Below are 13,154 nucleotides of genomic sequence, written 5' to 3'. Positions count from 1 at the left end.
TTTAAGAGTAGGATAGGAAATGAGAAAGGCCTTAGCACTGGGAGGTGAGAAGCTGCTGTCTCCTTGGAGCATAGGTAGTTGGGCCCAGACTGTAAGGTGAGAAAATGCCTGAAGCATTCAGTAATGGATGAACTGGCTTCTCTCTTGTAGAGAATGGCCAAGAGCTAGGCCTGCTTCTTAACGACTTGTTAAAAGACTTACTGAGGTATATTAAAGATTTTACGAGTTTGAGCAAAAATTGATTGAATTCAGGCCGTGCCAAACCGGCAGTGGTTAGGAGTGCTCTATGGATAAGAGCTCTGGGAGAAACTCTTATGGAGAAAAGGGGGAAACAAAGCAAGAAAATTATTGATTGGCAATCGCTTAAAGCCTAAGCTGTGTGTGATTGGTTGTCCTTGGGTTTTGATTTTGTAATCTTGAGGCATTTACAGGCTTAGATTTTTGGTTTGCTTACGTCAGCTGCCATGGCATTTGAGCCGACTCGGTCTAATAACCTCTTTGTTTAATGAGTTTAACAGACTCTAATGCAAATTGCAAGTTGCCCTAGCAGTTATGCCTTTATTTTAACACTTCAACAAATTCTAGATGTTAAAAGTCACAGCCTATTCTCAGTTTTACTGTGTGAAATAAGAGCACACAGTGTCTTCCCTGTACCAAGGCCTGAGAAAGCATCAGCGGTGTCCCCATAGAAGGATAGCTGTGAATCTTGGATACACATGAGGCAATAGCCTGGAAAACTTAAAAAGCTAGGAAGAAGCTTAGAGCTAACTTTACGAGTTGGACTAGTGGGGTTTAGTGCTACAGTATAATATAAATAAATATCACCGTATTTTGTAATCGTAGACTAGAGTGGCCATGTACATAAGGGTTCTAAATATTCTAATAATGCACTTTCACACCATTTATTAAAAATTGTTACCAAGAAACTATTCAGAGAAGTTGTTGAAATGGGTGTCCCCATTTTACAGATAAGAAAACAGAGACTTGGAAAATTGAAGTTACTTGTCAAGGATATACCACAAGCAAACAACATAAAGAGCTCTCAAATCCATGAATTTTGGGCCATAAATTCCATATCCATTCTACAGTAAATCAGTCATCTTCATATTCTGCCTACATCTCTGTATACTTCCTTTCAGTTTTATTGAAATACTCCATATATTTCTTGATTTTTATCATTCATTTATTCACCAGAATTTATTGTGACCTAGGTGTCAGCTCTCCTGCTGTCCTCTAGCTCCTTTATCCGTGGAACCCAGGTCTCAGCTCTTGTTCAAACCTCCTTTCCTAAAGAATGCAGAGGCTTCAAGCCTGTACATCAAGCCAAAGATTTTTTCTTAATAGTCTCACCCAGGAGTCAAAAGAGGGGGCCTGTATTGCACATTTCATAATAAATAACTCAGAAGTTCTTATTCATCCTTTTGAATGCTCCAGTCCTTTTCAGTTTCCTATCAAAGACTCAGCCTGGCACACTCTTCCTCTTTCTGGTTTCCTTTTGGAAGGCAAGTTCCTCTCTCGGTAGCAAAATCCCCTTTCCTAAAAGCTTGAAAGCCAGTCAGGGCAGGCTTATAAAGGCTCAGTTTGAACCCTAGTAGCTTTACCAACTCATGTCCTTCACAAAGAACAAAGAGAAGCTCTCTCTTCAAGGGGTCTTCTCACCAGCAGTTAGAGTGAAGTGCTTCCTACATGTGAATGGGAATCATCTCCCTGTGGGAAGATAACCATTGTTCAAGATGAAGGGAGAAAATAAGAGAAAGAGGTGGTGTGAGGAGATGGTTCTTTTGTGTCTGGAAACTTGTGGAAACTTGGAGGAGTATGAGCTCTGCAGCACTCCCCTGGAGATGGGGCTTTGTGTCTTCATTTGCTCAAGATGCTCTAACAAAATACCATAGACTTGGTGCCTTCAACAACAAACATGTGTTTCTGACAGTTCTGGAGCCTAAGAAGTCCATGATCAAGGTACCAGCAGATTCAGTGTCTGGTGAGGGCTTTCATCCTGGTTTGTAGAGGGACTTCTTGATGTGTCCTAACGTGGCAAAGAAAGAGAAAGCAAACTCTGCTGTCTTTTCCTTTAAGGGCATTAATCTCCTCATGAGGACCCCAGCTTCATGGCCTAACCTAGACCTAACTACCTCCCAAAGGCCCCACCTTCTAAACCACCACATTGGGGTTTAGGATTTCAACATAAGAAATGGAGGCACAAACATTTAGTACGCAATAGCCTTTAACCCCAGTTACCCCTTACATCTCTCCACAGGCGGTCTATGTGGACCAGAAGAGACCAAAGAAAGAAGAGGGGAAGGAGGAATCCTGAGGTAATCAGTCAAATGTCTCTCCACAGATTGCTCAAACAGGATAAGACAATATACAAGGAATAAGCTGTTTCCCTCAGAAAACAATGCTCTGTAAGATTAAATATTTAGCACATATCACATGATTTTTGTTCAGCTTTCTATTTTTTCATGCATTTAAAATTAACATTGTAATGAATTAGTTAATTCTAGGGCCTGGCATGTAGTAAATATTCGATCATGTAAATTTAATATCAGTCGAATGGTGCTTAAGAGAACAAAGATAGTTTTCATTTTATCTGTGCTTGAGCCAAGTTCTTGAAAATTGCAACTTTAGTTTCTTAAATAAAAGCAGTACTTTTCAATGTAGAAAGTGAATGTAAGCAATGCCAAAAGAATATATATTTTAAAAACCACCCATAATCCTGCCATACAAAGATGACTAACTGTAACATTTTTGATGCAAACTTTCTTTTTGAGGGTTGGAAAGGGAAATTTAAAGGTATTTAAACAAAGAGAAAGAAACCTATCTCCCCAGAGGCTGATCGGGGTGATAACATCAGGAATCAAGTTAGAAAGCCATAAAAAAAAGGTTGTTGGACCACTTTTGCCTAAAGATTCTCCTTTTGGAGTCCTTCCTTATAAAATTCTCAAGGGGCAGAAACAGGTTTTATGAGGCCTACAGTTTGTATAATCTGGGCCCTTTTTATTTAAAAATATACAAAATTAAGCACACAAAGTCAGATACAAAAGTGAGAATTATTTAGAAAGGGAAATTACAACATATTACACATTTTAAAAAGCTGGCAAATACCATAAGCATCACAAAATGCAAACAAAATGCATACTTTTGTTAATAACTGCCTCCCTTCTAAAATACATTTTTCTACATTTTTTGGCTGCATAGTCTTTGAGTGCCTCCTCACATAAAGCAATACTATAACACTTTAAAAAGAGACTAGGAAGATAATTCAGTCTTTTAGCACAGTTGCTTGAAATGTTTTATTATTAATAATAACTTAGAAAAATTTCAGATTCACTGTTTACAACTAGTGCTATCATGTAAAGTTTTAGGGTTGTTTCCTTTGTTTATAGGCTATAAGGCTAGGACAAATTTTTACAGACTAGCTTTTGAATGTTTATCTTTAGACCAACTTTTTCTCCATTTCTATACTTCTAGTGTTAGATGTTGTTGGACATGTTTATAAAGTAATATGCTTCTGACTCAGGTGCTAACATCTTTGTGATATGATGTAACAGAGAAGAACAAACCAGACTCCGTATTGGATCTATTATTTTAGTTCTAACCCTTGTGGTCTGTTGCCTGTGCTTAGTCATGCTGGCTCTGCACCTCTGTAAAACAATGTTGCCTATAACCTGAAATATGCATGATAGCCTATTCTCAAGGTTCTGACCTTTAAAGGTATAACGCTTTTCTATTCATAGAGATAAAAAATTGCAGAACAGAAAATACCACTTGTCTTATTGGTGTTTTACAGGAATATTGTGACCAAACCTACATGGAGAGCTGCAGGAGCAAAGGATTCTGGCAACAAGAACTTTGCAACAACCAGCCACACCTCCTCCCCTTTTAGTATAAAAGAAGCCTGAATTCTAACTGGGTAAGATGGTTCTTTGGGACAGCGGTCTACGATCTTCTTGGTCTGCAAGCTTTCCAAATAAAGTTACTATTCCTTGCCCCAGCAACTCTATTTACTGGCCTGTCATGTAGGAAACAGTAGGAGCTTGGACTCGTAACAATGACACCCAGCCAAACTGGTATGATGGATGGTGGAAAGCCATTCCTGCACAGAGACAGCTATGTCTCTAGCTATTATGTAATAATAATATGTAACTATCCACGTAAGAGACTGTGAACCACATAAGTATATCACATTAAACTTAATCTCAGTGTATCACCAACTCAACTTCCTTTTAGACGAATCTCACAAATTGCCGCAGTCATGCCAATCCCACTTAAGGTGAGGAAAGTGCAAAGAAAACAAAGTGAAGAGAGAGCAGTCTTAGCAAATTTCAGATAAAATATTTTACTTTTGCAAACATTACAAAAAAATATTTGACTGTGGTCCCTTGCAAGGCCTTGGCCAGTGGTAATAGGTCCTGAAACTTCTGCTTCATTAGCTTCTTGATAAATCCACCTCTGCCTGGAAAGTTGTGTTTTATTTTACCAAAAGCTGGTGTCCTGAAATTCCTCCCTCACCCAAAGTTGTTAACTCTTGGTAGACATAAAGGTGTGTGGCACAAAGCATCCATATATCTTCATGAATATTTGCTCAGCTAAGGAGATCTCTTTCCATACCAAAGATTATTTCAGTATTTCAGCTTATTGGACTAGTAAATTTAATAATGGATTTAAATTATGATTACATGTTTATATTATGAGGGCAAACAATAATAATAATAGTTAACTCATCTATAATAATGCTTCTCTATGTATATATGGTATTTTTAACTTTTCAAAGTACATTACCATAAAGCACCATGGCTATTAAGTTTTACTGTCACCAGTGAAAATCTGGATAATACATGTAAATATGTATTAGTAAAAAGACCCACCATCTCACTTATTTACATAAAACAAAATTTTTAAGTGTTCTCTTGACCTATGCCAAAATACTGAGAAGATTTATTCCTAAGTAATGTGTCGATGTCAGGGATCACTCATGAGACAGAGTAGGATAGAAGGGAATCTGATCTGAACTCTAGAAAGCACTAGGACAGGCTGATACCAGTTCACATGCTGATACCTGCTGAACTGCATAAAGGATATCATAGGTTTAGATTCTTATTTCTCAAGCTAAATGTGATATTAACCTTAATCCAAAATGTGATGATTAGATGCAGACCTTTGCAAAGCTACAGATGTGACAACAGGGATAATATTTAAGATGCCAACGACCATATAATTAATACAAATGATAGAGAACGAGACACTCACCCTAGACTCCGCTTTCACTTTTGTAGAATCCATGGTTATATTGAGTTACCTTTTTAACAGATATTCTTAAACTTCCTAAGAAAAATAGGCTCACTTTATAATTTGTCATATTTATTTTATTGGCTACTGCTAACTATTGACTGATTTGATACAAAATGGTCATTGTATGTTAATTTGCAAGATTTACAGTGAATGGACATATACTCCTCTTCACTTAGAGACAGAACTGCTCTAGCATTAATACATAAAGTCTGTCAAGAGGTCCCCCACCGCTGCTGGGCTTCTCTGGTGGTGCAGTTGTTGGGAGTCCGCCTGCTGTTGCAGGGGATACGGGTTCGTGCCCCGGTCCGGGAAGATCCCACATGCCGCAGAGCAGCTAGGCCCGTGAGCCATGGACGCTGAGCCTGCACGTCAGGAGCCTGTTGCTCCGCAGCGGGAGAGGCCACAACAGTGAGAGGCCCGCATACCGCAAGAAAAAAAGAATTTTCCCCCCATTTTCCTCTACCTGTTACCAGTGATAGCCAAATGTTAGAGAATCAGAATATATGCACTTAAAAGAAGCAACACATATCTAGCCCAAATGAAAAATTCAGTTCCAAAAATCCAGTATTCAAACTTTAGAATCAGCTGGTTAACCTGTTTCCTAGAATCTATGTTACATTTCCAAGGGGCAGAATCAGCAGAATGTAAGTACACATATTGCTGTACACACACACACAAATGTACTATGCATGTAATCTTAGAAGAGGAAACGTTTCTAATTCACTAGTTTTTGGATGTCACAGTCATACATATACTAGGTTGATATTTTGGGTTCAGAAGAAATAATGTCTCCTAGAAGTGTTGACATTTTTATATGTGGATACCTTTTAGGGTAAAGCTCAATTTACACATACTGCTTTGAACATAATCTGTTTTTCTGTTTTTTCTCCGAGTTAGCACAGACAGCCCACATGATCACATCCATATGTAAATCAAGGAAAGTTTGTGCTACTTTTTTGTTCACGGTGGATGGATTGCTTCATATGATCTTCTGAAAGGTTCGTATATCACCACTTCAATTCATTAGGAGTTATTCTGAAATGTCAGTATCACTAAAATTGAGCACAGAGCTTTTTATTTTCTACAAATGTTGTCTCAAGGTAGCATCAGCTAGATCTCAGACAAGGAAAAATATTGTTTGATTAAGCTTTTGATATCTCTCATAAACAAAGGACCTGAAAAAAAAAAAACCCAAAGGACAGAAATTGATCTTGTATCATGGACAGCCTGAACTGTCATAGTAAAGCTAAAGAAGATAAATGATGGTGTTGGAGTTTTAACTCATTGCTGATTGGTTTCTAGCTGCTCTAAATCTTTCCTTTTAAGAATTTATCCTTGGAAAGATCAGGAAAATAGTAACAAATATATCATTCTCCTACAAATTGCTACCTATTTTCATTTTGATTCCACAGTGCCTCCAGAAATATAAAGGTATAGAGGGGTTTTGTTTTGGAATAGGATCACTTTGTATGTGAAATAGATATTGAAAAAAATGGATATTGGGGGAGAAAAACACTGAAGAAGGCACAGATCACTGTCAAAATGTCTAAACACTGTAAATGTTTACTTAAATGTATTGAAACAATTTGGTCTTCAAAATTGGCTAAATAATATCAGGCTTTCATGATTATTTTATTGTTATTATGTGTGTTCTGAACTATGATTTGGAGTTGTATTCTTTTTATATTTCAGAATAAGAAATTGCTCAACTATGTAGAAAGTGTGACTAAGTGTGTCTGAAGTGTATCAGTTTGCATATATGGAGATCAAAACATATTTCTACCTTTGTCATGCATTGTCTGGTTAAATTTAAGTAAGTTATCTAACATATCAAGACATATTTTCCTATCTCTACAATAGAGATAATTCTATCTTCTAAAAATATTAGAAAATTTTAAGAAATTAAATGAGCTTTTTGAACTCGGTATTTTGGTAAAAGTGTATTATTTAATTACACCCCACTTACTTATAAATTATTTTATAATATCTCAATTTGGGGGAATACATTTATTTTTATTTCCACATTTTCTGCTGTGAGCTACTTTTCCTGATTACATTGCATGTTACAAGGAATGTTACACATCTGAAGGTGGGCTACAGTCCATTTCAGGATGGAGATAGAATGCATGTGTCTTACTTTTATTAGTACACCATTCTAATTCTCTCTGACTCTTGGACTATAAGCCTTTCTTCTTTGGTCTGCTTCTGTTACATAATTTAACATTTACTCAATTGTAATGAAAAAATTAAAATGTCCCTTTCCCAAATTTGCCCCTATTCTGTTTTCTTAGATACATATATGTCATATTCAACCAGTTCAGAGCAGTTATTTACATTTTGCAGCTTTATACAATTTTCAAAAGTATTGCATCGTTAATTTCCTGTTGGTTTAAACTGCTCCATGGTACAGTAAAAGCTGAATTTTTGTGATGTGGTCAAGAGATAGTGAAGTCCTCAATTACACAGTCTCTTTGAGAAACTGAGCTCTCCTCTACCTCCTCATTCACTGATTGTCTGAGACACAAATTATAATTTGCACATGGAAAGACCTTCAAAGTAGAATTATAATAAACATTATGACTCAGCTGGGGTGGGAGAAGTTGAGAACAGTTGTCTCAAAAACAGGATATTAATCCAATATATTAATCAGTGGATCAAGAAATCTTATCCTGTGTCCTACATGGGACAAAGCTCATGCAAAGGCAGCTCAACTAATTCAAGGTTTTGGAAGAAACTTTCAAGATTTTGGCAGAAGATGAGTCTGAAAATGTTGACAAATCAAAATTGTAGATAATTCATTTTTTCCTATTCACTTGTTTTGCTTATGAGGAAATGTAAGATCAGAAAATTGAAATGCTCTACACAAGTTCTGCCAGTTTTTACTCATTTAAACCTTGAATAAGTCACTTAGTCTTTAGGATTCCAAAATATCCTTCTCTATAAAATGGGGATTTTTGTGATGGAATCTGATTCACTTCTACCAGTAAGGTTTTTATGACTCCTAAGAAATTCTATACCTTTCCAGAACTGAGTTGTGTCTCATTTTCCACATAAAAATTCAGTAACAATATTTACTGAATGCTTACTACTAAGTTTTATTTGCTGCTTGCTGCCTTAGTCCCATGACATCCAGATGCAGTCAGATATGATAACAATCCAGTTATCATATCCTTTTAAATGCCATCACTCAATAAATATAACCCAGTCTCAGAGAGGTAATTTAGGACACTAAGCTGTATACTGTACAAATCCCATTTCTTCTCCTTCACCCCAGGAACATGACACTGGTCTAGAGTCTGGAATTGAGATGAAGCTTCTTCACCTGTACCTAGAATTGGGAATAGACCCTAGAGGTGATGGGGCAAGGCAAATACCATTCACTGGACAAAGTCATGGTTTGTAGACAAGGCAGATGGCAAGTGCAGGCACCAAAGGTAAACTGATGTACAGGTCACAAAACAAGCATTTTAGAAGAGATAGAGATGGGATAAATCTTGGATATCTGTGATGTATAGAAAATGGGTGGGAAGGTCACCTGATGGTAGCAGGGGAATGCTACACGGGTGGCACTGACATGTGCTTTCATGGGCTAGTAGGCTTTAAAAACCATGAATGGTGTGGACAGTGGGTGGCAAGTCCAGTTCTTTGCTTTTCTATTTTCTATACTTTTATAATCTTATTTCTTATTGAAAACATTTCAACTGTCTTATCGAAAATATTAACAGGATCAATATTTTCTTGCTGAGGTAAATAAAATAAGACATTTAATAGTATTAATAAGTAGTTACCATGTGTTGAGTGCTTAGTATGACCTAGCCACTGAACTAAACAGTTTGAGCACCATACATTAGTTATGAAGTAGTAACGATTTATTTACACGTTACATGTGATGTAACTAATTTTCGGCAAGGTTATATGAACATCTCTTTGCAATAAAGGGAGGAAAATCATTTTAACACCTATGTAATTACACCCTCTGTTTGTGGTTTGAAGTTTCTGTACCATCTACCTTTTGAAGGGATATTCTTCAGCCTGAGCAGACATGATGTAAGCATGTGGATTGAATACGCACTACTTTTATCACTGGGGTTTGCTGACCCTTCGGTCAGAATTTTACCAAGAAGACTGAAAATATGAGAGATCATTTAGGGTAATGAAGGATTCTTATACCAAGTTAGGTTGCAGGGGCTTCCCTGGTGGAGCAGTGGTTAAGAATCCACCTGCCAATGCAGGGGGACACGGGTTCGAGCCCTGATCCAGGAAGATCCCACATGCTGCGGAGCAACTAAGCCCATGCACCACAACTACTGAGCCTGTGCTCTAGAGCCCGCGAGCCATAACTACTGAGCCTGCGTGCTACAACTACTGAAGCCCATGCGCCTAGAGCCCGTGCTCCGCAACAAGAGAAGCCTCCGCAGTGAGAAGCCCACGCACCGCAACGAAGAGTAACCCCCGCTGCCACAATTAGAGAAAAGCCCTCGCACAGCAATGAAGACCCAACGCAGCCAAAAATAATTAATTAATTTAAAAAAAAAGTTAGGTCCCAGGAAATGATTTTCAAGTCTGGAGAAAAAAATTGTCTTTTGTGGGGCTGGGGTGGGGGTGGAGGATCAGGAAGGATTCATTCAAAGTGTCTTGGAATGATTATTATGAGGGGAAAAAAGAAACAGTCACATCTGAGACTGGATACTTGTGCCAATAATAAGAAATAGTTGTCTGTCCCAAGAATGTGCCATTTGTCCTTAGGAAAAAACAAAAGACAAAAAGGACATAGTATTAACCTAAATAAAAAATATTTATAATCAGATGTTTGGCATAATTGAGTAAGCGTGAGAACTGAATAATGCCAATATGGCAGTTTTTACTGGGATGTAATTGGAAGACTTAACCATCATTCAGATCTTTGGATTTGCATTCCCACAGTTTCAAATTCAGGGCACCAGATTTAAAAAGTACTCCCTCAGTTTTTCTTCCTTAAGGAAAAAGTCTAGTGTTAGACTCTACTTACGATCCAGAAGTTGGCAGAAGGTCAGATTTCTCAGTGCTGTATGTTTCTATCTGCAACATCATATTGAGGAGGTATTTGACACCATCCACAAGGAAAAGCTAAGATTTGTGGTAGGAAACATGGCCTCCTCTTTGTCAGCTCGTCTTCATGTTATCCTCATGTCAGCAGAATTTATCACAGGGGTTACAGTAAATGGATTTCTTATAATCATCAACTGTAATGAATTGGTCAAAAGCAGAAAGCTAACACCAATGCAACTCATTTTCATATGCATAGGGATGTCTAGACTTGGTTTGCAGATGGTGTTGATGGTAAAGTTTTTGCTCATGTTCTTTCCACTCTTTTATAGAGTAAAAATTTATGGTACAGCAATGATTTTTTTTTGGATGTTTTTCAGCTCTGTCAGTCTCTGGTTTGCCACCTGTCTCTCTGTATTTTACTGCCTCAAGATAACACACTTCACCCAGTACTGTTTTCTTTGGCTGAAATTCAGGATCTCAAAGTTAATGCCTTGACTGCTTCTGGGAAGCCTGCTGACCTCCGTGAGCATTGCAGCTCTGTGTGTCAAGGTGGATTACCCTAAAAATGTGGATATTGATGTCCTCAGGGATGCCATGCTAAAGAGGACTAAACTCAAGACAAAGCAGATTAATGAAGTGCTTCTTGTCAACTTGGCATTAATATTTCCTCTGGCCATATCTGTGATGTGAACTCTTAACGTTATTCATTTCTATAAGCACACTCATTGGATACAAAATGGACCTCTTGATTTTAGAAACGCCAGCACTGAAGCCCATATTAATACATTAAGATCAGTGATAACATTCTTTTGCTTCTTTATTTCTTATATTGCTGCCTTCATGGCAAATATGACATTCAGTATTCCTTATGGGAGTCAGTGCTTCTTTGTGGTGAAGGACATAATGGCAGCATATATCCCTCTGGCCATTCGGTTATAATTATCTTGAGTAATTCTAAGTTCCAACAACCAATCAGGAGACTTCTCTGCCTCAGGAAGAATCAATGAAGAGGAGGATCAATGTAAAATATTTTGTACTTGTCATGGTTTCAATGGAGTTGTGTTTTGTTTTTGTTTATTTATGTGTTTTTTGTGCTCTCTCTTTCTCCCCTGGAAGCACTAATTTTGATGTTGGATGGTTAAGATATCTCTTTTTACAGGACTTGTGTACTTAAAAATATTATGACAGTAACATATAGATAACTAGTACTTGCATTGGAGTGCCAGTTGTGTTAGAAATCGGAAAAAAATAGTTAAGACTTGGGCTTCCCTGTTGGCGCAGTGGTTGAGAGTCCGCCTGCCGATGCAAGGGACACAGGTTCGTGCCCCGGTCCAGGAGGATCCCACATGCCGCGGAGCAGCTGGGCCCGTGAGCCGTGGCCGCTGAGCCTGCGCGTCCGGAGCCTGTGCTCTGCAACGGGAGAGGCCACAACAGTGAGAGGCCCGCGTACTGCAAAAAAAAAAAAAAAAAAAAATACTAAGGCTTCACTTGGCTGACCAAAGTAATTCTGTTACCTGTCTTCCCAGGTCATTGAGAATCTTCTGGTTTAGATGAGCAACATCACATTGATTTAGTCTAAGACTTAAAACAGTATAATAATTTGGCTATTTGATTGCACATAACTATTTTCCAAGGAGGGTCATTAGTGTAATTATTTAAAAATGCAAATTATATGTTGAAAGTGTATGTATGTCAGGGCAATGTACTCAGATATACCGATTAAAGTCTTATTTTGCTAGATACACAGATTAAAGTCTTATTTTGCTTTTGATTTTAGTTAGTAGTTCAGGTTGATAAATGATAAGGTGCAAATAGAGCTGGCATATAAATACACAATGTAGGGTCTCCATTTTTTTACGAGTTGAAGAAACATTATTCAACCCCCTGAAGTGTGAAAGTCATACCGAAATAGGATGTGAGGGAGGTTGCTGACAATGAAGTCCCAGCAGGAAATCATTCAACTGGTGTTTTAACTTCCCTCCTACTAGGAATATTGTCTGAGGTATGGCTGCAGCAAATGACTTGGAGATCTAAAGTAAAAGCTTTGAAATCTGTTGCTAGATTTGAATTGATTCTGCTCTTTTAAAATCTTCAATTCTGTTGCTTGGGGGAAGAAAATATTTTTTGTAATATCTTACATCTCAGGATATCTGTTTGAATCTGTGAAATCCTCACTGGCTCTTAAACAAACAAATAAAAAGCTAGGTAGTCATTTTAATTGTAAATAAATTGTAATTTAAATGGATTAAAAGTTGCCAGGGTGGGGAAAAAAAAGACTAGATATGTGTGTGAATATGTGCACATGTATGTGTGAATTTTTTTTACTTTACAAAGTATTTCCACACACAGTTCTTTATTTCATTCTCAGAACACTTTGTAAAGTAGGCAGTAGAATTATCTCAGTTTTACAGTTGAGAAATTAAGGTTTGGAGAGGTCATTATACATGCCTACACCCACTTTGCTTATTAGCTCTATAACCTTGAGCAAGTCACTAGACTCTTTCCTTCTGTTTCCTCATCTGTCAAATGAGATAATAAAAGTACTTACTTCCAAAGGTTGCTGTGAGATTGAGTGTATTAACAAGTGTAAAGCACCTAGAACAGTGGCACATAGCAAAGATCAGTTAGTCAGTATTTTATTAAGTCAAGAAAATTTTTCAGTTGCCACTCTGGAAGACGTGTAGATTATTAATTATTCTTAAATACATTTCTCTACTGTTTTGAAGTTGGACAAATAGAACTAAAATTTTTTATCAGTACTTTGAGAAAAGAGGTAAAGTATACTAAGTTTAGAAATGATGAACAGGGTTAATATTTTTATTAGGCATACAAGA

General features: G+C 37.4%; 1 protein-coding gene across 1 annotated transcript; it reads left to right on the top strand.

Moving 5' to 3' along the window:
• Window positions 1-10,419: 10,419 nt before the first annotated feature.
• LOC308622494 (taste receptor type 2 member 2-like) lies at window positions 10,420-11,327 on the top strand (the record flags this gene model as incomplete). Its single annotated transcript, XM_081243949.1, is given in 4 exon segments — window positions 10,420-10,812; window positions 10,816-11,007; window positions 11,011-11,232; window positions 11,235-11,327. Coding segments are annotated over 4 exon segments (900 nt in total).
• Between the last annotated feature and the right edge of the window lie 1,827 nt (window positions 11,328-13,154).

This window comes from Mesoplodon bidens (assembly GCF_964165515.1).
Source record: "Mesoplodon bidens genome assembly, chromosome: 9".
In the NCBI taxonomy this organism is placed as follows: Eukaryota; Metazoa; Chordata; class Mammalia; order Artiodactyla; family Ziphiidae; genus Mesoplodon; species Mesoplodon bidens.
The sequence above is the reverse complement of the archived record's forward strand: the minus strand, read 5'-3'. Positions and strand labels throughout refer to the sequence as shown.